Here is a 20,861-nt window from a genome sequence, read left to right as displayed (position 1 = left end):
CGGCACTAACCCGCTGGGCCACAGGGGCTGCCCAAGTTTTGTCTCTTTAAGGGGTTTATCTCTTCACAGGAAAGAGGGTGTCATCCCAAAGCAGTCTCCAGGTGCTGAAAATGTTTTTTTTTTCTTCAGCAACAAACACATCCTCAAAAGGAGACTAAGTAAAATCACACCAGCTTGGACTGTACCTTTGGTTTTGTAAAAATTAAATAAATAATGGCACAGTGCCCATTAAGGAGATAAAGATGTGACTTTCTTTGTTTTTAGACTTTGTATCTGGACTGCTCGTTATCCAAGCGTCTCCAACCCAAGTCTGTACTAATAAGCTTTCCTTTCCACAGGGAGATAAAGAAGCCGAATTAGGACTTCCATTTTCTCCACTTTGTGATCGGAAGTCAACGATGGTGGCTCAGTCACAAATAGGTACTACTCGAGAATGGTGGTTGTGGAGGGTGGGATGTGCTCGCCGGTTTTCAGGTGGATAAACCAACCGTGTTGGTCATGAGGGCAACACCCATGAAAACCTCCCTTCATACGCACAATAAATTTAATGATAAGAATTTCAAAACATTCTCACAAAACACATTCAATCGAGCAGTATTAGTAAACGCGTTACTTGCTGTGTAACCCTTGAATAAATAATGGGCCTTTTCTCGTGTAAGAGCCTTTTCTGTACTTTGTTGCTCATGACTAATCTGTAATCCCATCCTTCGTGTGTAGGACCATCCATGAAAACATTAATATGTCTGTTTTGTTGTCACTGAGCTTGCATTGTGTATTTAATCCGGTAGCTTATATTCCTCCAGAAACAAAACTCTTCTAGGTAGATGAGCCAACAAGTTCAGCCCCTTATTAAACACATTGTGGCTGTGCTGCGTGGTCCAGATGTTTGTACTGGTTATTCCCTGAGGCAGCGTCCTCGTTGAACTCTAAAATGAATAAACATGAGGATTGCCACCTGCCCCGGGCACGTCCTACCAAGCCCTAACCTTTGCTCTGACCTTTGCCCCTTCCCATCCAAGTGCCAACCGATTGTGTTTCAAGCTCCCATGACACAGGTGCTCTCTGTTGTTTAGCACGTGTCAGTGTGGCAGGCTGGGATCCTCCTCAAGCGAGCTGGAAAGAAGGGAATCTTCTGAGACTGTTGCTGTCATATAAATTGCCGCCCCGTTAGTGGAGGTGACCCCTCATTTGGCGGTCTCTATGTCCCAGGTATTTGAAACCATGGACAGAATTCGAAGGAGCAGTGCACTGGAGGCCAATTAACATTGCTTTTGAGTTGAGGGCGTCAATTAAAACATAAAGCTATTGGTGTTTTCTTGTGTTAAGAATGTCCCTGAGGGGTGCCTGGTGGCTCAGTTGGTTAAGCTTCGACTCAGGTGGTGATGTCAGGGCCCAGGGATCGAGCCCCGGCATGGGCTCCATGCCAAGTGTGGAGCATGCCTGGGATTGTGTCTCCCCCTCTGCCCCTTCCCTCCTCTCTCTCCCTCTCTTTAAAAAAAAAAAAGGCACCCTAATTTATAATAATATGTCTAACCCCATTACTTGGAATGTGCATTATTTTTATCTGATGGATGGAATACTCTTCAAATGTGGATATTTCTGGGTACGGTACCACTTAACAAGCCTCCCTCCCATGTTGTCTTATATTCAGGTGGTTGCCCGTAGCCCTCAGGGGTGTGTAAGGCCACAAGCACTTGATTTCTAGGGGCACAGCTCTGCAGGGGTACATAGTGCTGAAGTGTGGCTGGAGTGTGCAAGAGGCTGGCTCTTCCTCCACCTAAACAAGGGGTGGGAGTGCCCCCAGGAGGACAGTGCACCCTTCTCCCTGTGTGTCGTCTTCTACCTTGAGGAGTACTTTAAGGTCTCACTCATCCTGACCTCTCAAGGTGGGGGGAATGGTGCTGTCCCCCAGAGACGTTACTTTTCACTGATTTTTATACAACACGCCCACGTGTTGTGAACGTTCCCTTTACATCCAGAGAATAATAAACAGCACCTTGAAATATTAACACCTCGCAGAAAGCTCTCACTGACCCACTAAGAGGGAAAAACACGGCTGCCTTCCTGTGGCCTGAGGACAAAACGTCAGTTATTCCGGTTTTTTTGGAGCTTTAGAGATATCATTCTTTGTTGGTCAGTAGTAAATTCAACCAGCAAGGGGAGACCTTTCAGAAAAGCAATGATCCCTCTCAGTGAGAGAGGAAAATATATTCACTCTGGGTAGATTTGAATTTATTGTTTATTTATTTTAAAGTAATCTCTACACCCAGCATGGGGCTCAAACTCACAACCCCAAGAAAAGAGTCACAAGTTCTTCCAACTGAGCCAGCCAGGAACTCCTTCATTTGAATCTATTGTTAACGGGAGTCTAAGACTGAATATTAAGTAGCAAAGCCAATATACTTGAGTTATCCAACTTAAATAGTATCACTTCCACTGCTGAGGAGATTATTGTATAGAGCTATAGAGCCATTAAGTTATCCCGAAAGATCACATTACTGGACGCAGAATAACTGCAAGGGGTAAACTGAGTCAGGGTTATAGCCGATACTTACCATCCGGTGCGTCAGACTCTTTGTTATTACAGGTTTTAGAATTCAAGAAATTCTAATGCTTCAATTTATCTTTTTTTTTTTTTTTTTTTTTTTTGCTTTTGGTTTTGTAGGTTTCATTGATTTCATAGTAGAGCCAACATTTTCTCTTCTGACAGACTCGACAGAGAAAATTATTACTCCTCTTATAGAGGAAGCCTCAAAAACAGACACTTCTTCCTATGGGGCAAGCAGGTTTGATATGTTCTTCCTTTCTGCATCCTTTTTTTTTTTTTTTTTTAATCTTTGTGCTGTTTAATAACCTTTTCCTTACGATTATCTTTCCATCTTACTGGAGGGCAGGAAATGCTTAAAAGAATTATTAGGTAGTATTGCCACCTGGTGGCTACATGTGATTTTTGCATCTGCCTTTGAAAGTCACTTGCTGTCCCCTGCAAAACATATGCAGGTACTAACTCATGCGTATAATATGAAAGCATTCAGTACTCAGGAGAATGAAACTATTGGGATTTGCGTGGAAATGTATGTGTTATGCTTTGGATACTAACATACCTAGCCGTGTCCGTTTGCTCACAAATAAACCGATTACAACCCACTGGTACCTCTGGAGAGACACCTGTACCAAAATGAGGCTTGTAGCTGAGGTGGGTTCCACAGGTGTAGAACATGTAACAGTAACACCTTGATTTATACGATCACTTACAGTATTTCCAGCTATAAACACTTTCCATTGATAAATTTGTTAAGGGATTTTAAAGCTTCCAGTTGCAAACTAATCATGCCCGACTCTTGTGCCTCTGAACACACAGCCTTTCCTGATAGCACACAACAGGCTCCCTGCGTGCTGGCCCAGGGAGGGAGGGCAGGAGGAAATGTTCTCCGTGAGAAGAATGCAGGTTACCCCCCCTTCGGGCCCAGAGTCCTGACGCCCCTTTGGTGATTCACTAAGGGACTCGCCTCAAGTCTCCGCTGGTCTAATCAGGCCTGGCCACCCCATAAGGCAAGGGTGCTCCAATCTGTGCTCTGGGAGCCCTTGCCCCACCCGGGCCTTCCAGCCAGAGTCCCAGCCCCCCTCGCTGGGAGGAGAAAGGAGGGACATGAGCAGCCCCGACACATGCTCAAAACTGGGCCCGAGCACCTGCCATCCTGTTTCTGCAGTCGGTTTTGTAAAGTGTTTCAGGCTCTGCTCCCTTATTTCATATCTTGAGCTTCGTGTTTTCTGGGCTTTTTGTTTTGTTTTGTTTTGGTTGTTACTATTAGCTTGAGCACCTTTCTTGTGTAACCATTGTTGATTTGTCTAGACGATCAAATATGAAAGGCACGATGAACGATGGAACCTATTCCCCAGACTACTCCCTTGCAAGCGTGGACCTAAAGAGCTTCAAAAACAACCTGGTGGACATCATCCAGCAGAACAAAGAGAGGTGGAAAGAGTTGGCTGCTCAAGGTACCGTTGTTTATGCAGCCTTACGGCCATCTCTATCTGTCTCAACTCTTCCTCTGGGATTTGGGGGTTTCTTTTCCTCCTAGGTTACTCCTCTTATGAAGCATGCAAGCCTGTGGTGGTATCTGGAACTTTGCTACCCTTTAATTATTCATAACAGAGTTGGTTTATCCCTTAAATAGATGAGGTCACATGGACTGTAGAAGCAGGTATCGGTGGGTGGCAGTGACGTGAACACGAAGGATGGAACAATAACATGGTGACACAACCTTACATGGCAAAGAACCTCTTGTTCATCTCTAGAAGTGCTCTCGAGCCTGAGTTTTAGGCTTTACCAGTGGCTTTTGTGTTGCATTGGGAATGTCACATAGACCTGCGTGTGGTTTTTTTTTTTCAGTTTTACTAAATTATTTCTTTTGGTGACAACTTCACTCATGCATTGAAAAAGATCATTTGTGGGCACCTGGGTGGCTCAGTAGGTTAAGCACCTGCCTTTGGCTCAGGTCATGATCCCAGGCCAATCCTGGAATCGAGTCCAGCCTGAGGCTCCCTGCTCACTGGGGAGCCTGCTTCTCTCTCTCCCTTTGCCCCTCCACCCTGCCCGTGCAATCTCTTCGCACTCTTTCAAATAAATAAATGAAATATTTTTTTAAAAAATGATTTGTAATCAGCCATTAAAGGAAACAAATGGGAAGCTAGCTTTAGCTATTTCTGGTATGTTGTCCGATTCAAATAGATTAGTCAATTTGGTTTACAGTGTATGTGAATTAGTATCAGTTATTATCTTTGGTGCAGGAAATTAGCTTTCTAATTCCAAATCTGGCTCCTGCCTCCCTCACACTCCATTCCATTGCCCTGGGTCTCTCATGTGCTTTGCTCCCTGCAGAGCAGCCTCTGGCAGGTTCTTGAAATACGCCAGAGCCTTTGCAATGATTATTTCTTCAGCTGGGGGTTCTCCTCTTAGAGCTCTCTGCAAGGCCATTTCCTCCTTGGCTGGCAAGGCTGTTGTTCATTTTTAGCTGAAAAAACAGTTAATTGTAATTAACTCAATTTAATTTTCACATGGACCTTATAAGGTATATACTATTGTTATCCCCATTTGACAGATAAGGAAACTGAGGCAGAAGAGAGCTATATGACTTTGCCCCAAATCCCATAACTAGTAAGTGAAGAATTCACTGTTTCTCTCCAACTGCAGCAGCCCCACAAGGAGGCCGTCCTTGACCTCGACAAATAATACCCTCTGTCCTGTCTTTCCCAGTGAGGGCCCAGTTTAGTCATTTCAGTGTAGTACCACTAATCTATAATCAATGACATTTACTTATTCCTTTTTAAATGTATCGTCTGTTTTCCGCATGGGTAACACACAGTCCACAGATGTTAGGACGTGGTCTGTTGTGTTTTCCGGTATATCCTTAGCTCCTAGCACAGGGCTGGGCATAGAAGAGGCACTCGGTAAATATTTGTTTAATGAAGTAACTACTTAATGGTGTCCACACCTTATTTCCCCTCCTTCTGATGTTTTCATCTGACTCTGTAACTCACATTTTCCTATAAGCCTGATCTTAGTTGAAAAGAAATAGGGTTTCCCAGGCTTAGGTGGTTCTCTACAGCCATGACAAGGGCCACTTCCTGTCGTCACGCAGCCTCCCACATTCAGAATGGCCCTGGGCTTCATTAAAACCTCTACTATCATCATCTTGAGCTTCTTAGACATTTTTGAACCAGGGACCCCATTTCTATTTTGGACGGGGCCGTGCGGTCATGTAGCTAGTCCTGGCCAGTACAGAGGGTCGGTCTTTGTGATACATTATTGTCACTGGATAAAGAACATAGCACAACACAAGACCCAGATGGCCATACTGAAATATTGTCAAACCCATCAAACTGAGGACTTCAAATGACTCGAATTACTTTTCTCTAGGGACAAATTATATTCAAGATTTTGGCCCTGAAGCAGTATAAGGATATAAATCCCTAAACTATATGCTCTTGAAAATAGGAACAATATCTCTTATTGCCATTATTTTCTCAGAGCTAGTATGTCCCTGGCATAGTGTAGGGGCTTTAAAATTACTTAGTGAGTTTAGTTTTGAATGAATGAATAAATGAATACTTAAACTCCACTTTGCATGTATTTATTCAGAAAGGAAAATAGATAGATATATAATATTTTCAGCGATGGAAGGAAGGGAGGAGGAAGCAAGATTTCTGAAAACTCTCCTGTGTGCCGGGTGTCTCCTCCTGCAACAACTTTCCTAACTAGAAATGACTGCCCTCGTTTGATACGTACAGAAATTGAAGATCACACAGCTTCTCAGCACTAGAGTCCAAACTGTTCTGATTCTTTACCCAAAGTTTTTCCCACTGCGCCCTAGCACTTCCTATTATACTCTTTCAAGAAAAGTATTTTGAAAAAATTAACCTGAAGTATTCATCCTTAATAAACCCAAAAATCCAATGGGCCAAAATAAACTCTCTCCTAGGAAAGTTTTAACTAAAATAAACAATAAGCCCCCAAACATCAACCTATTGCCTGGAACCTATTTGCCATAAATCTGTGAGGGAAAACTCTTCAGAATTGGATTAGGGACTGCAATTGTTTCCTTTCTAATAAACTTTCTGGCACTGTGCTCTACTGAATATTTTGTTGCACATGTGCAGTAAACTTTAGATGTGTCTAAAGTTCTCGATTTATATTTCTGGAATTGAGTAATAATATCTGAGTCCCATAGTTAGAAAAGGTAGAAGCAATATTTGGACACAGGCAGCCTGCCTGGCTTTAGCAAATTAAAACTATAGATCAGGGATCCCTGGGTGGCTCAGTGGTTAAGTGTCTGCCTTTGGTCCAGGGCGTGACCCCGGGGTCTTAGGTTTTCATCCTTTGATCCTTAATATGGTGAGTTGCATTTACAAAATTTTTGTACATTACAGAACATAGAATCAAATTTTCACTGTGGCATAAACCTAGTGTGAGTGATATCACTCACTCATTTGGAATCTTAATCTGATTCAGTCTCCAAATCAGGATTCTGGTAGAGATAAGCAGATGCCCTCCAGAGAGATTCTAGCTCCAAAGTTTCCTTGTTTTTCTGAATTTCTGTTCCATCTTTATTTAGACAAGTTCTGAGAGTATCAGCTTCTTTCTCTTTCTTTTTCTTTCTTTCTTTCTTTCTCTTTCTTTCTTTCTTTCTTTCTCTTTCTCTTCTTTCTTTTTCTTTTTTTCTTTCTCTCTCTTCCTTCCTTCCTTCCTTCCTTCCTTCCTTCCTTCCTTCCTTCCTTCCTTCCTTCTTTCTTTCTTTCTTTCTTTCTTTCTTTCTTTCTTTCTTTCTTTTTCTTTCTTTCTTTTTTCTTTCTTTCTTTTTTCTTTCTTTCTTTCTTTTCTCTTTTTTTCCTTCCTTCCTTTCCTCCTTTCTTGCTGAGAACAACATACTTTTTAATATTTGTTGCAAGCAAGGAGACAGGGAGACAGTTCTCCAAGTGCTGTCTCCGTCAATTTCTTGTTAGCAGTATTTCATCCCACATTTTTAGTTGTTTTTACCATGGGATTTTTCTTTAAGTGTATCTAGTTCACCATTGAATTGGAAATAGAAACCAAACATGCGATGTTATAAATAAAATAAATTTGGCAGTATTTGCTTTACTCAAAGTGTGTATACTCTACACACCGACTCCTTGGAAACTATATTATCAAAATGATCTATGGTTTTATTTTTTTTTAATTTTATTTATTCATGAGAGAGACAGAGAGAGAGAGGCAGAGACACAGGCAGAGAGAGAAGCAGGCTCCATGCAGGGAGCCCGATGAGGGACTGGATCCTGGGACTCCAGGATCTCGCGCTGACTGAAGGGCTCCCTGCATGGAGCCTGCTAAGCGTCTATAACCACTGAGCCACCCAGGTACCCCTAGGGGAACCTTCTTAATCTACTTTTTTTTTTTTCCGACTTTCCTTGCTTTCATTTTTACTGATAGAGTTGTTTCTTTTTTCCATTGCAATTCATCTCCTTGATGGTTTGAAATATTTACAGTCTATTTCTATTATCTTTGTGATTAAGTAGAAAAATTTAAATGCATAATCAATAGTAGATAACAATGAAGTTAATAACTTCACCCTTCCACCAAATAACACAAAGCCCTTGGAAAACTTAGTCTCTGATAACATGATGTCACATCATTGGTTTTGACCCAAGAGAGATAGGAAGCCAAATGTAGTTTTTCGAAAAAGAAAAATAAAATGGTCTAAAGTTTTATAAGTATCACTGTGGCTACCGAATGGAAAATGTCGTTTGGGAGACAAAGAGGTGGAAACAAAGAGGTGGGAAAGGAGGCTCTCGTTTTTATAACACAGGAAAAAGATGGGGGCTTAGACCAGGTGGTAGTGATGTCTAAATTCTGGATGCATAAAGATGGTGACTTGAATGAGTAGGCATGAGCAGGAAGGGATAGCAACAGGAGATCAGATTCTGGATATATTTTGAAAGTAGAACTAATGGGATTTGTTAACAGATGTGGAATATGAAATCAAGAAAAGAGTCAAGAATAAAGCCAGGGCCTTTGGTTTTCTTACACATTAACTGTACATATGTATTCATAGAATCGTTCTGCAGAAAAACTTGGTGTTCTCTAGCAAAGCTGAAGACACTTCTGCCGTGTTTCCAATAATTTGATTTCCATATTTTCACCCTAGAGACACTTTTTCTCATGTGCATCAGAAGATTTGAACAAAACATCCACTCTAGCATTGTTCTTGAGAGCAAAAAAACCTGAAAACAACAGTAAAATGATTCACAAGCTGTGCTGTATTCACATTATGGAAAAGCATATGACTGTAAAGATACACAAATTTTAATTGCGAGTCCCAACAGAGATGGGAGACACAAATAACACTGAGCAAGCACTGAGCAAAATACACAAGCTACTGCAGTAAAGCAAGATGCCATTTATGCAGAAATTTTTTAAACCTATAAGCTAATCGAAAAGTTTTAGAATACACTTAGCTTCATGCCTAGAACTGTTAAAGAAGCTCTTTAGAGCTAGCGCCCAAATGGCAAACACAAATATTGGTTCCCCTTCAAGGCAAATGAGTTACGTTGGTAAGCCACGTGATGGTTTGGTTTGTGTTTAGACACAATAACTATCAATTGAACCAGATCTACTAAGTCCACCTTGATTGGAAAAAAAAAAAAAAGTTTTTCTCAATGGAATCGGGGCGTGGGGGTAGAGGCAAGTCAGACTGAAATGAAATGCAATATGATTCTTACTGTACTGGGTAACTTTCTGATTTCTTGTGATATTGATTCAAACCCCAAAATACTAGGCTCAAAGGCAAGAAACAAGTGAGGAAAGGAGGCAGCGTGGGAACCGAGGCACCACCAGATTTGCCCATTGGGTACCAGTAACAGCTGTTTAGAAGCAGAAGGAAACCTAGTGCTAGTTGAAGGCAAGCTTGACATTTTAAAATATGCATTAAAATTGTCAAACACATGAGTGTTTTCTAGTCTCTTTTGGGAACTTATTTCCTACATAACTGCTCTGGAGTTATAGATGCTCAGTATGGTATCACTCACTCATTTGGAATCTTAAGCCCTGCTTTAGTCTTCAGTAGCTCATAAGGTCCACCCAAAGAAGGAAAACAAATTAGGATTTTGGTTAGAATTACTTTCATATCGATTTGGAGCAAATTATCTTTATGAATTTGAGTCTTCCTATTCATATATATCTAATATATATCTTTTTTCATGTTTCTCAGGAAGTTTACTTTTACTTCATAGTAATAATAATAATGTGATGGAAAATACGTAGTGTTATTAGATGCTTGGCATCACATTAAGCATATTGTATACCATGTAATCAGTATTTATACTTAATAATTTATTTCAAGATTCTGAGTATATTTTGTTGGATTTTTCCATCAGTATTTTATATTTTTTGTTATTTTTGCAAATGGCTGTTTCTCGCTGGTGTAGAGAAATACAATTTGCTTTTGAATACTGATCTTCTGCAAATAATGTCAGCTTTTTTCTTTCCCAAATGTGTACCTTTAATGATTGTTTTTCTTGAATCAACTGCATTAGCAAGTTTATCCAGAATCATCTGAAATGGTGATAGCTTTTGACTTTTCTCTAAATATAAAAGGAAGGTGTTTCATGTTTCATCATTAAGTGTGATATGTCTTAATTTTCTTTGATCTGCTCTTTATGAGGTTACATTTCCATCAACAATTTGTTAAGAAAAAGTATTTTAAAAAATTTTAAATTTAAATTCAAGTTAGTTAACAGATAATAGTAATATTGGTTTCAGAGAAAATGTACTTTAAATGGAACATTTAGTTTTATCAAATGTCTTCCCTGTGGCTTTTTAAATAATTCATATGATTTTTCTTTTTGATTAGTTTATATAATGCATTATATTAATAGATTTTCTAATGTTGAACCAGCTTATCTTCCTTATTAGGCCCAACTAATTGTGATGTATTAACTTCCCAAAATGTAGGTGGTACTTGTGCTGACTTAAAAACTGTATCTTTATGAGTGAGATTAGCCTGCATTTTCCTTTCTCATGCTCATAGCTCTGGTATTCAGGTTACCCCAGCCTCAGAAAATGAGTTGGAATTTTTAAATTCTTGAGAGTTTGTGAGGCTGAAATTGGCATTGAATTTGGCAGAATTTACTTTTAAAAACATGTGAACCTGCTGTTTTCTTTGTGAGGTAATTTTCATCTGCTGATTCAATTTTCTTAATAGTCATAGAGGACGAATTAAGTTGTTTACTTTTTTGGTTTTAAAAATATATATTGTGAAATATACTGCAAAATAATATATAAAAACATAAATGTGCTACTTATAGGTAAATAATTCAGCATATATTCTTACAATGGACAATCTCGGCAGCGGCCTATAAGCAATAACGTGCTGGCAAGCGTAACAACTGGCTCAAAACAAGTGTATACACACACACATATATGCAGTTTTCTCAGATCTCTTACTGATAGACAGGCTATCTAACACATAATTGAAAAGTGATAATCAAATATACCAGTAGCCTTTGTTGTAAATTCTATATGGGCTATTGGTTCTCACAGAATGCTTTCACTGATTTTTGCCAAATTCTGTCTATGGTCCACTTATGGTGGCAACTGACAAATGTAAGTTGTTCAGATATGAACATTGATATTTTCATTTATATCAAGGAATAAGACCAAAGTATAAAAAAGCATATGTCAGAACATAGAAAATATAGAAGAGACATGTGTCCGCTTCACTTGTTCATCAAAAGTGCAAATGTCTTCTTGGTAATTTAATGATTTTTGAATACTGGAAAAAAAATTTCCTCAAATCTCTTTGCTATTTACAATGTGTAGCAATTGTAGACACGACACATTTTTAAATTTAATCTCTATCTTTGTCATTATCTCCACCACTTTAGGTAACAATGAAACAGTAAATCAAGCTGCAATTCATAAAGTTTGATGCCATCCATGGTTCAAATATTCCCACATGGCCAGTTTCAAGCTATCAGTATGAAGTCTCTGAACATGGGAGTTGGGAAAGAGATGTGCACATAAGATATTTATATCATACAGATTTGGTGGATGTAATTAACCTCGAGACATAGATAGTGAAAATATGGGTCAAAATAATTAGGAAATACTTTTAAAAATATTTATCACCTTTGCTTTAAATGCAGTCTATTTCATTGTAGCTTCTATAATTTTATTTTTAAGAATGACTAGATTTAGGGACACCTGGGTGGCTCAGAAGTTGAGCGTCTGCCTTTGGCTCAGGGTGTGATCCCGGTTGGGGGATCGAGCCCCACATTGGGCTTCCTGTGAGGAACCTCCTTCTCCCTCTATGTCTTTGCTTCTCTCTGTGTCTCTCAGGAATAAATAAATAAAATCTTTAAAAAAAAAAGAATTACTAGATTTAACAACCAACTTATAAAATACCTAAAATGTAACAATCAGGTCCCAAGACCCTTTACAGGGCAGACGTAGCATATTGTTGCCCATAAGGCTTTATATGGCCCAAGTCTGTGCTACCTCCTTTATCTTGCAGATTCAATTCCCATTTTCCTTCCTCTCACTCGCTTGCTCTAGGCCAGCTATGCTAAACTCCACATTGTCCTTTTGTTTTCTTTCTTTAAGCACATCAGATTTGTTCCTGCTTTAAGGGCTTTGAACCAGCATCTCTTTGTTAGAAGTACTCTTCCTCCAAGCAACGCGGCTGTCTCCTCTCTGCTTTCCAATCTAGCAACAGTTGTCCCCTGTCAGTGAGGTTGCACATCACTGTCTAACCTTTAAATAATTGGCTTGCTACACTTAATTTTTAGTGTCTGTCTTCCCCCATTCAGAATAAGGCTCATGAGAACAAGGATGTCCGTTTAATCACTGATGTTTCTGGAGCTCCTAGGACAGTGACCGCCACAAAGTAGAGAGAGAGAAATGAGAGAAATGAGAGAAAGGAAAGAAAGAGAAAAGAGGGGAGAGAGAGAAAAACCTATCATCTAGGCCAAGAAATATATTATCAGCCCTGGAAGTTCCAAGTGTTTCCCTAATTGTTTCTTTCCTCCCCTAATTGTTTCTTTCCTCTTTCCCTCTCATGATCTAATCACTACTATGAATTTCATGATCTTTTTTTGTTTGTTTGCTTCCTAGCTGTTATTCCTGTTTGTATAACTGCAGACAATACATAGTTTGGCATATTTGGGTGTAAATGATATCATGCAGTACATATTCTTTAATGAACACCTTTCTACTCAATGGCATATTTTCTGAGCTTTATCCACAATGAGGCAAATAGCTGTTATCTGTCTCAGCAGGGAATTTGGGGATCTTGATAGAAAACATGAGACCAAAAAATGTATCCAAATATCGTACAGATTTTTTTTCTAAAAATCACTAAGTACAAAAACATTAAGTAGTTAAGTCTTTTAAATAGCATATGTATAATACATATCAATTTCCTAGCCCATAAATCAGGTGCACAAATAAAATAACTTGTGTTGTTTTTCTATGACAAAACATCATGTCTAGCTGAAGGCCCCCTGCTACAGTTTGAAGAAAACAGAAGCTCGTAATTCAGATGTTTTCTCTGAAGCAGAGTAAGCCTATTCCAGTTAGAGTTCTTGACCTCCTTTTTTCTTCTTTAAATGCCATCGAGGTTCATAATGTGATGTTACCCTTGGGATAACCACCTTGCTTGACTCCTGTTCTCTCCCTCTCATCTCCCTAGATATACCCTGTCCCATCTGCTTCTTGCTATTATCACCGGCTGCCTCTGACACTTGACCTCCTGTTTTGGCCGCTTGTAGGCCATCAGAGCTTTGCCGTCCCCCTTTTGCTTGATCTCTCATTCTCCTTTTGTCCTAATGCGTCTGAGACCTGATTGTTAAGCATCCCACCCAAACCAACTACATGGCAGGACTTTCCCTCCCAAGTGCCCGTCTAACTCTGGGGTCTGTCTCTGTGCTTTTATCCCATAGATTTCACGTTCTGGACCCATTTTTTTTCCTTCTTTGCCAGCAATCCCTACCAGTCCCTAACAGTGCTCCTAACGATTCTACATCTGCTGCTTAGAGAAAATAAAAACACTGTTTTTAAACAACAAAAACATGTCCACATTACTTTGTATTGAATTACTTTAAAAGATTATGTTTTAAAATATCTGTTCATAAAATGTTTTAGTTATTCCTTCCCATTATCTTTTTAATGAGTCAAAACTCACCATGTAAACAAAATTATAACTTTTAAGCTCCCAGGACTAAATCTTAAGCATCTTTTTGATGAAAATATATGCATACTGTTTAGATTTCAGAAGGGACATTTAAACAGAGGGAAGCAAAGTCTTTCAGTAAAAACTAGAGTTCATTCTTGGGGCATGTGGGTGGCTTAGCCAGTTAAACATCTGCCTTAGGCCCAGGTCATGATCCTAGGGTCCTGGGATCGAGCCTGGCTTCCACTCCATGCTCAGTGGGGAGTCTGCTTGTTCCTCTCCCTCTACCCCTCATCCTACTCATGTTCTCTCTCTCTCTCCCCTAAATAGAATCTTAAAAAGAAAAGAAAAAAACTAGTGTCCACTCTCATTTTCTCTCTAATGCAATTAACAGCTTAAATGAGATCTTACTAGTAATTTTTATGTTGTATATTTCAAACTATTACTAAATTACATATTATGCATTTAGTTTATTCCCATTTCCAATTTCATCTCTTTAGCTGACATTCTATATTATCAGTATATTAGATCAGGGGCATGGTAGATAGAATGGAAACATTTGGAAGATCAGAATTATGAAGTTTTAAGATGTGGTATTCACCGAAGTCACTTAAACCTAGGAGAGCTTACATACAGTTTGAACAGTGAGTATGTGCTTATTCATTCATTTATTGTAAAAGCAGAACTCAATAGTTTTCAACTCTGGCAGCATATTAGCACCTTGGGGGCTATTTTATTTTTTAAAAGTTCAATATGGCTTATCTCCAGTTTACAGAGGTAGTTCAAAATAGAACACTCTTGTGCATTGAAATGAATGCAGCAGACATGGAGGGAGAGAGCAGGAAATTAGTCAGTTTATGGTCAAGACAAGCCAAGTACAGTTTAGAATCTGAGCCAGCTCCACCCTGGCAAGCTGTACTCAAGAAACAGCAGAGTGTACCTTGGTAACGATATCCCTTAAAATATCTGTGTCTCGGGTCACACATTTCCTCTGGAATGTTTACCTTCTACTCCTACGGAAAGGCAGTGGATTTTCTCTGCCTTAATCCTTGTTCTTTCTTCCTCATGGAATGTACTTCTTAGGTCCCCTCCTCTACTCTGCTTTAAAATCTTACCTATCTTCCCAAACTCCATTAACCTGCTTTCTCCAAAAAGGCTACCCTTTAGTTATATAAGCACAGCTGTCTTATTCATACTCCAGTTGGGATATTTATCACATTCTGACTTGCATTCTCAAAATGGGAAGAGAAAAAATGCGTTCAAAAGGGGCCTACCAAAAGCAGTGTAGGAATGAGTGGAAATGGCGAGGAATTTTAGGCTATGTTTCCAGTTGCACATTGTCTGTTGGAGATTCCAGCCTTCCCTTCTGGAGGTGTGCATCACCTCTCCACCTAGCAAGAACCACTGTATGTCATGAGATACTGTGATTGGAGTGTGTTGCACTTAATAAAGCCGTGGAGCCTGACAAAAAATTGAGAACTATAACGAAGTCACTACAAAAATACTTACAGAGGCCTTCTACGTGCCAAACAAAAAGCTGATAGGATTTTTGAAGAGCAGAATTCATGGAATATTTATTCCTCTTCAGATCCCTAAGCCAGATTAGAAATTGGTCAGTATTGGGTAGAGGAGAATTGACTCCCATTTTATGGGGGTCTTTATTTTATGAAGGTCTCAATTTAGTGGTGAGCCCTATAAATGAAATTTATGTTACCCACTATGTTTTATCATATATTTTTGGTTAGCGAAAAGATCTAACAAGAGAAAAGAAACATCTGATATGTAGAAAAAGGGAAAACTAAATGTGGAGGATGTTCCCCCAAAGCCTCTTCTCTTGTACAATATCTATACTTTCCGTGTTTTCAGACACCCAAAACCTACTCACTTGCTCTCATTTTGCTTTGTGCAATATGAGAAATCACTGCAAGGGTTCACAGGAGTTCTGTAGCCTCTGAAAACTCTGCGGGGAACACTGTGACAGTGGAACTTTGGGGAGTAAACGATGGTGGGGAAGAAAGGAGCAGATTGGAGGTAGTAGCTGTTGAGCAGAGGTGATGGGAGCAGAATGAGACTGAAGACCTAGGCAGGAAGTAGGGACCAGCTCTCGGAGACAGTTCTCTCTCTCAGGTGCTACTCTTCTCTGACAAATGTAACCAGAATTTCAGGGTAACACACTGCTAACACTAGCCTAGGTTCAAGACTTTGTCATATTCCCCCAATAATTCCAAATTCCAAGGACATTGAAAGCTTTGTTGTCTTAACAATACACCTCCGAGCAAAAGGAAAATTTCTTTGTCACCACTCACCTCTGTTCTTTCTCTAAAGCCTTTTAGTCTCATATTCCTCTTGATTCACGAACTTAACTCCTCTCTTTTCCCTCTCAGCCAGTAAAAATCCCCTCATTTGTACAGCACGATTTAGCTCTGGCCTCAAATTTAACCCATTCAACAAAGCAAAAGCCTGATTATTTGTCTAAAATGATATCTCTAGTCCTTCATCCATGCTTACGCGTGTCTGGGATGATTGTGGTTGGCTTTTAGCATTTTCAACTTCATTAGAATCCCTACAAAAAGCTTTGCTTCCTATTGCCATCAGGACATTTTTTTAAAAAAAAATCACTGTACCTACGACCTACCTTCGTAATCAGAAAATCATCATATGAATTACAAATAAGTTACTTTACTTTTTCACATTTTATAATTTATTTGAAGTGTATTGAATACCTAATATTTTAGCCAAACTAGTTTATGTAAATCATATTTTGCTAGAAAACATCATAGGCTCTCTCAACAGGAAACAAAAAGTTTGTAAAAATAGGTCTTGTATCATTGCTTGAAAAATTAAAACACAAAACCACTAGAAATAAAGGAAATATTTGAAACTGATGGGGAAGTATTAAAATATTTAAAAGATCAAATTTACATTATGATTAGCATGACATTTTAATAGACTGCGATAGGTTCACTAATTAAACTTTATATATTGTTATTTATATTTGAACTATCTTAAAATGCAGTATTGACTATTACAGTGTGTATAAGTGATTTTTGAAATCACGTTTGTGTTAATGCTAAATAGGATGCAGAAACCTTTTCTACTAAAGACACGTTTACTTGCCAGGTGATAGACCGAGCTCTGCCATGGTCTCTATCCTATTGAATCAGGCAACCAAGCCTATGATGCAGGTATTATCACCATTTTACCAATGTGAAAACTGAGGTCTGCGGGGGCAAGTTAGTTACCCAAATCACAGGTTTGCACACATATTGCAAATGAATCTTCCATATTCATTTTCACCGTTTAGTATAATACCCAGAAAATAGCGTCACGGTAGTAGTAAATCCAAAAAGAGAAGACAACTTTGTCCCAAAACTTATCTCAGAGAGCAGTATAATTGCTTCATCAAATCTACTTCTGTTTAATCTCAACACAACTTGATCCCTTGAGCTTTCATATGTGTACGTTATATCCCATAGACATTTTTATTTTAAAATGTTGAAAACTATGAATTTGGGAGTGAAATTTTACATTGTTTATGTATCTTCCCGTGGATCATTTATACAAACATATATTACAGCAACCTCACAAGGTAGGAATTATAGCCCTGATAAAACTGCAGATTAGAGAATCAAAATTGTCTAAATCCATACAAGCGGTCTTTGAAAAAGGCAGAGATTTGTACTTGGTTTATCTAAATTCAAATAGTGCTCTGGATAGTTTCTAGATCTGGATAGTTTCTAGATCATCTTCTAGAAGTTAGTTGTGAGAAGTTGGTTTATTTACATTTTCTAAATTTTCTCACAGAAGTCTTGTCCAAACTGTTGATGGAGGAACTGTAACAGCAGCAGAATTCAGGGGCAGCTGGGTGGCACAGTCAGTTCAGTTTCTGACTCTTGGTTTGGCTCCAGTTGTAATCTCAGGTTTGTGAGATTGAGCCCCGTCGGGCTCTGTGCTCAGCGCCGAGTCTACTTGTCCCTCTCCCTACCCCTCTGCTCCTCTCCCTACTCTCTCTAAATAAATGAATAAAGTCTTTAAAAAAAAAAAGTAGGGGCATTTTAAGTGACACTATTCAAGTGTGTGTGAACTCCCCACTTGTATTTACGTGAACAATAAAAGTTGGAAGGAAGGTAGAAGGAGCAGGTTTGCATTCCCTTGTGATTACGGGCTACTTAGTGATGATGAAAAAATGGTTTCCCCGCAGGTCCTGGGACAAGGACAAGAAGAGATCTGTGGTGGTAGGAACACAACTAGGAAGATGTGCTCCTTTCTCAATTTGGAAATGAAGCCGATTTATTCTGGGGCAACTTTGAGATTTTATCCATAGTTGTACATAGTCAGAATATAAGTTATTCCCAGAATTTCCAATGATCCTCTTCCTCCAAGGCATGCCTCTTGTTCTTTCTAATTGGTCAAGGGTATTCTGACAGGTGGTCCTTATTGAGTATTACAAATCATTTTTTTTTCTTTCTTGAGCACTATTTTATTGTTATGCTTAACAATTTTAGCTGATTTTGTCTTTACCATCATTTAGTTGGATCACTCAGAATTTATAACATATATTGGTTCATACATAAAGTTTATGCTACATTTATATACAAATGAGTAAGTATAAGTAATTCCTGTGGTAAAATTTTCAGTATATATATATTTTAGTATGTTTTTTCAGTGTACAATGTTGTTTTCCTTAAAAATGTATGTCTATAACTCTCCTAAACTGAAGATTTAGTCAATATAAAAGTCTTATAACAGTAAAGAAAAGAAATTTAACTTCCAATCAGTTAATAGTTGCTCTGAAACCCAGAGTCAGCCAAAATGTCCTCCTATACTCTACCATAATGTTTATGAGCTTACCAAATGCTTATGAGTTAAATTACTTATATATATTAAATTATAAAAAGTAGGATGTACTGTGCATGACTATAACTCATGAGATACACACATAAGAAGAAAAGCTTAATGGTTTTTTTGATGCTTTTTCAGTAGATTAAGGAATGATAGAGTGCAGTTGTACCTGAAAGTCAAGTCATAACCTACATAAGGGCATTGATCCTTCTAACTCTGTATTTCTACAAAGAATTCGATATTTTGTTAAGATTATTAAAATACATTAGTAGGAAAAAGACAAAAGAACAGGAAGTATGATTATATTTTTATTTTTGAAATAAGTCATAGATTCCATATTATTGCTTTATATAATATGGTCCTACATCCTAATACTTCTATACTGTTTGTTAGTAGACAATATTAATATCCTTCAAGATAGCTTCTTACTAGATTCTGAGAGTTCCTACTCTAGTTGAAATCAACTAGAAGTCAGCTTCCTGGGCTCATTTAGGCAATCTGGGCTTTTTAGGAAACAAATCAAATGGTGAAAAAATAAGTTAAATTCCAAAAAAAAGGGGGGGGGTCATTTCGTGATCATTACTAATGAACACAAAAATCACAAAGAAGTTTTAGGAGCAAAAGTAACATATATTGAAAATTAAGAAAAATATCAATTATATTTATCTTTATAATTTCCACAATAATTCCTATAAACATGGATCATTATAAATTTTAAGTACAATTTAGTATTTTGTAACTTTTAAATAATTTTGTCTCGATATTTTTTAAATAAGCACCTTTTTTTTTCAGAAGCAAAAGCCAGTTCATGCAAACGTTAAGTTTTCCTGATCAGTAAACAGCCTTAGGTAAAACTGCATGCATGGTGGCAGCTCCAATGTGACAAAAAAACTTGAAGATTTCAGTTTACTCACTGGAAATCTACCTGGCTCCATGAGAGAAAGGGAACCCATTTTTGCAGATTGCACAATTGGCATCACTGACCACAAAGGCTACAAATTCCTTGGTTGACCTGATTCAACTGCTGTCGCTACATCAGCATCTTTATTCTTTCAAATATCTGTTTAAATGGCATTTTGTAGCATTTCTCTTTACTGAAATAATATGTTGAGTGTCAATAAATTTTCTTTGAGCATCTTATCACTGTGCATTTCTGCAATAAAGCTTACAGTTTCACGTTGGATGTCCCTTTTCTAAAACATCAAAAAGGCAATGCGACTTTCATAAACTTACTTTCTCCTTTACACTAATTCTACCATTTTTTTTGAACAACTACTGTAATAGTTCTCAGCCATTAAAAAAAAAATAAAAAAGGATTGATAAAAATTCTAAGGGACAGATATCCCTGAAAAATTATTTCTATTATAGTAGAAGTAGAGGGCTGGAGAAAAAATGGCTTCATATACTGTTCAATTGTTGGATTTGAGAATGACTTGTCCCATATATAATTCAGTTTATCAGATTAGCCAAGTTATTTTCCCCCTGAAAAACCTGATTTTTTAAGAGCTGCTCTTATATACCTTCTTTACTGTGATTCCCTAACAGTTGTCTTAATGGTTAATTATAGTGTACTAGTAGGAACACCCCAATAATTAACTAGCTGAGAGTGGCTTGGTGTCTGATACCAAAGAACACATTTTCACAAATGTGTTTTTACTTATTCTTACTCTCTGTCTCCACCTTAGGAAAAATGGCTATCGTTTACCATCGGATTTAACTTCAAAGATAAGGCATAATCTTTCATAGGATAGCTCCCTCATACTAGGGAAAGACAGAAACATAGCAGCTATTAAATAAACTATACCACAGACGGTTGCACAGTGTAGAATTAGGATCTAGAACCCTGGACCTAGACTACCTGTTTAATCCCGGTCCCACCACTTACTTGCTGTGTAACATGGAGCAAGTTATTTAATCTCTCAGTTTCAGTTTGCGGAGTTCTAAAGTGAGGATCATAAAAATTGTGTCTATCTCAAGGGCTGTTGTGAAGATTAGATGAGTCAATACATAAGAAGTATTTAGAATTTAGTGTTTTCCACGGTAATTCTTATTACTCTTCTGGGCTCACATATGTGCCCCCAAACTACATGGAGATCTTCCTTACGGGGTTATATTATGGAAAAACACTGCTTGGTCACGACAATTTTGGTATGAGATAAAGCAATGGAATATTTCATGAGAAAATGGATTCCATTGATCAAGTGGGCAGATGTATGATGAATGGGTCTTGGCTCTCCTGTCACCTTTCCATTCTTAATGAGTCCAACAGAATTACCTCTAGAGTATCTCTCCAAAAGACATTTTGGATTTTCT

At 38.3% G+C, this 20,861-nt stretch overlaps 1 protein-coding gene across 9 annotated transcripts in view; it reads left to right on the top strand.

The window, feature by feature from the left end:
* Positions 1-20,861, top strand: part of PDE1A (phosphodiesterase 1A) — a 322,617-nt gene that overhangs the window by 290,177 nt on the left and 11,579 nt on the right. For all 9 annotated transcript variants that reach the window (XM_072752106.1, XM_072752103.1, XM_026018380.2 and 6 more), the window contains 3 exons: positions 339-420; positions 2,666-2,786; positions 3,854-3,999. In XM_072752106.1, coding sequence (XP_072608207.1) covers positions 339-420; positions 2,666-2,786; positions 3,854-3,999 — 349 coding nt within the window. The remainder of the gene's footprint in view (positions 1-338; positions 421-2,665; positions 2,787-3,853; positions 4,000-20,861) is intronic.

The sequence above is a fragment of the Vulpes vulpes genome, chromosome 3 (assembly GCF_048418805.1).
Source record: "Vulpes vulpes isolate BD-2025 chromosome 3, VulVul3, whole genome shotgun sequence".
Taxonomy (NCBI): domain Eukaryota; kingdom Metazoa; phylum Chordata; class Mammalia; order Carnivora; family Canidae; genus Vulpes; species Vulpes vulpes.
This window is presented reverse-complemented; position numbering and strand designations above follow the sequence as displayed.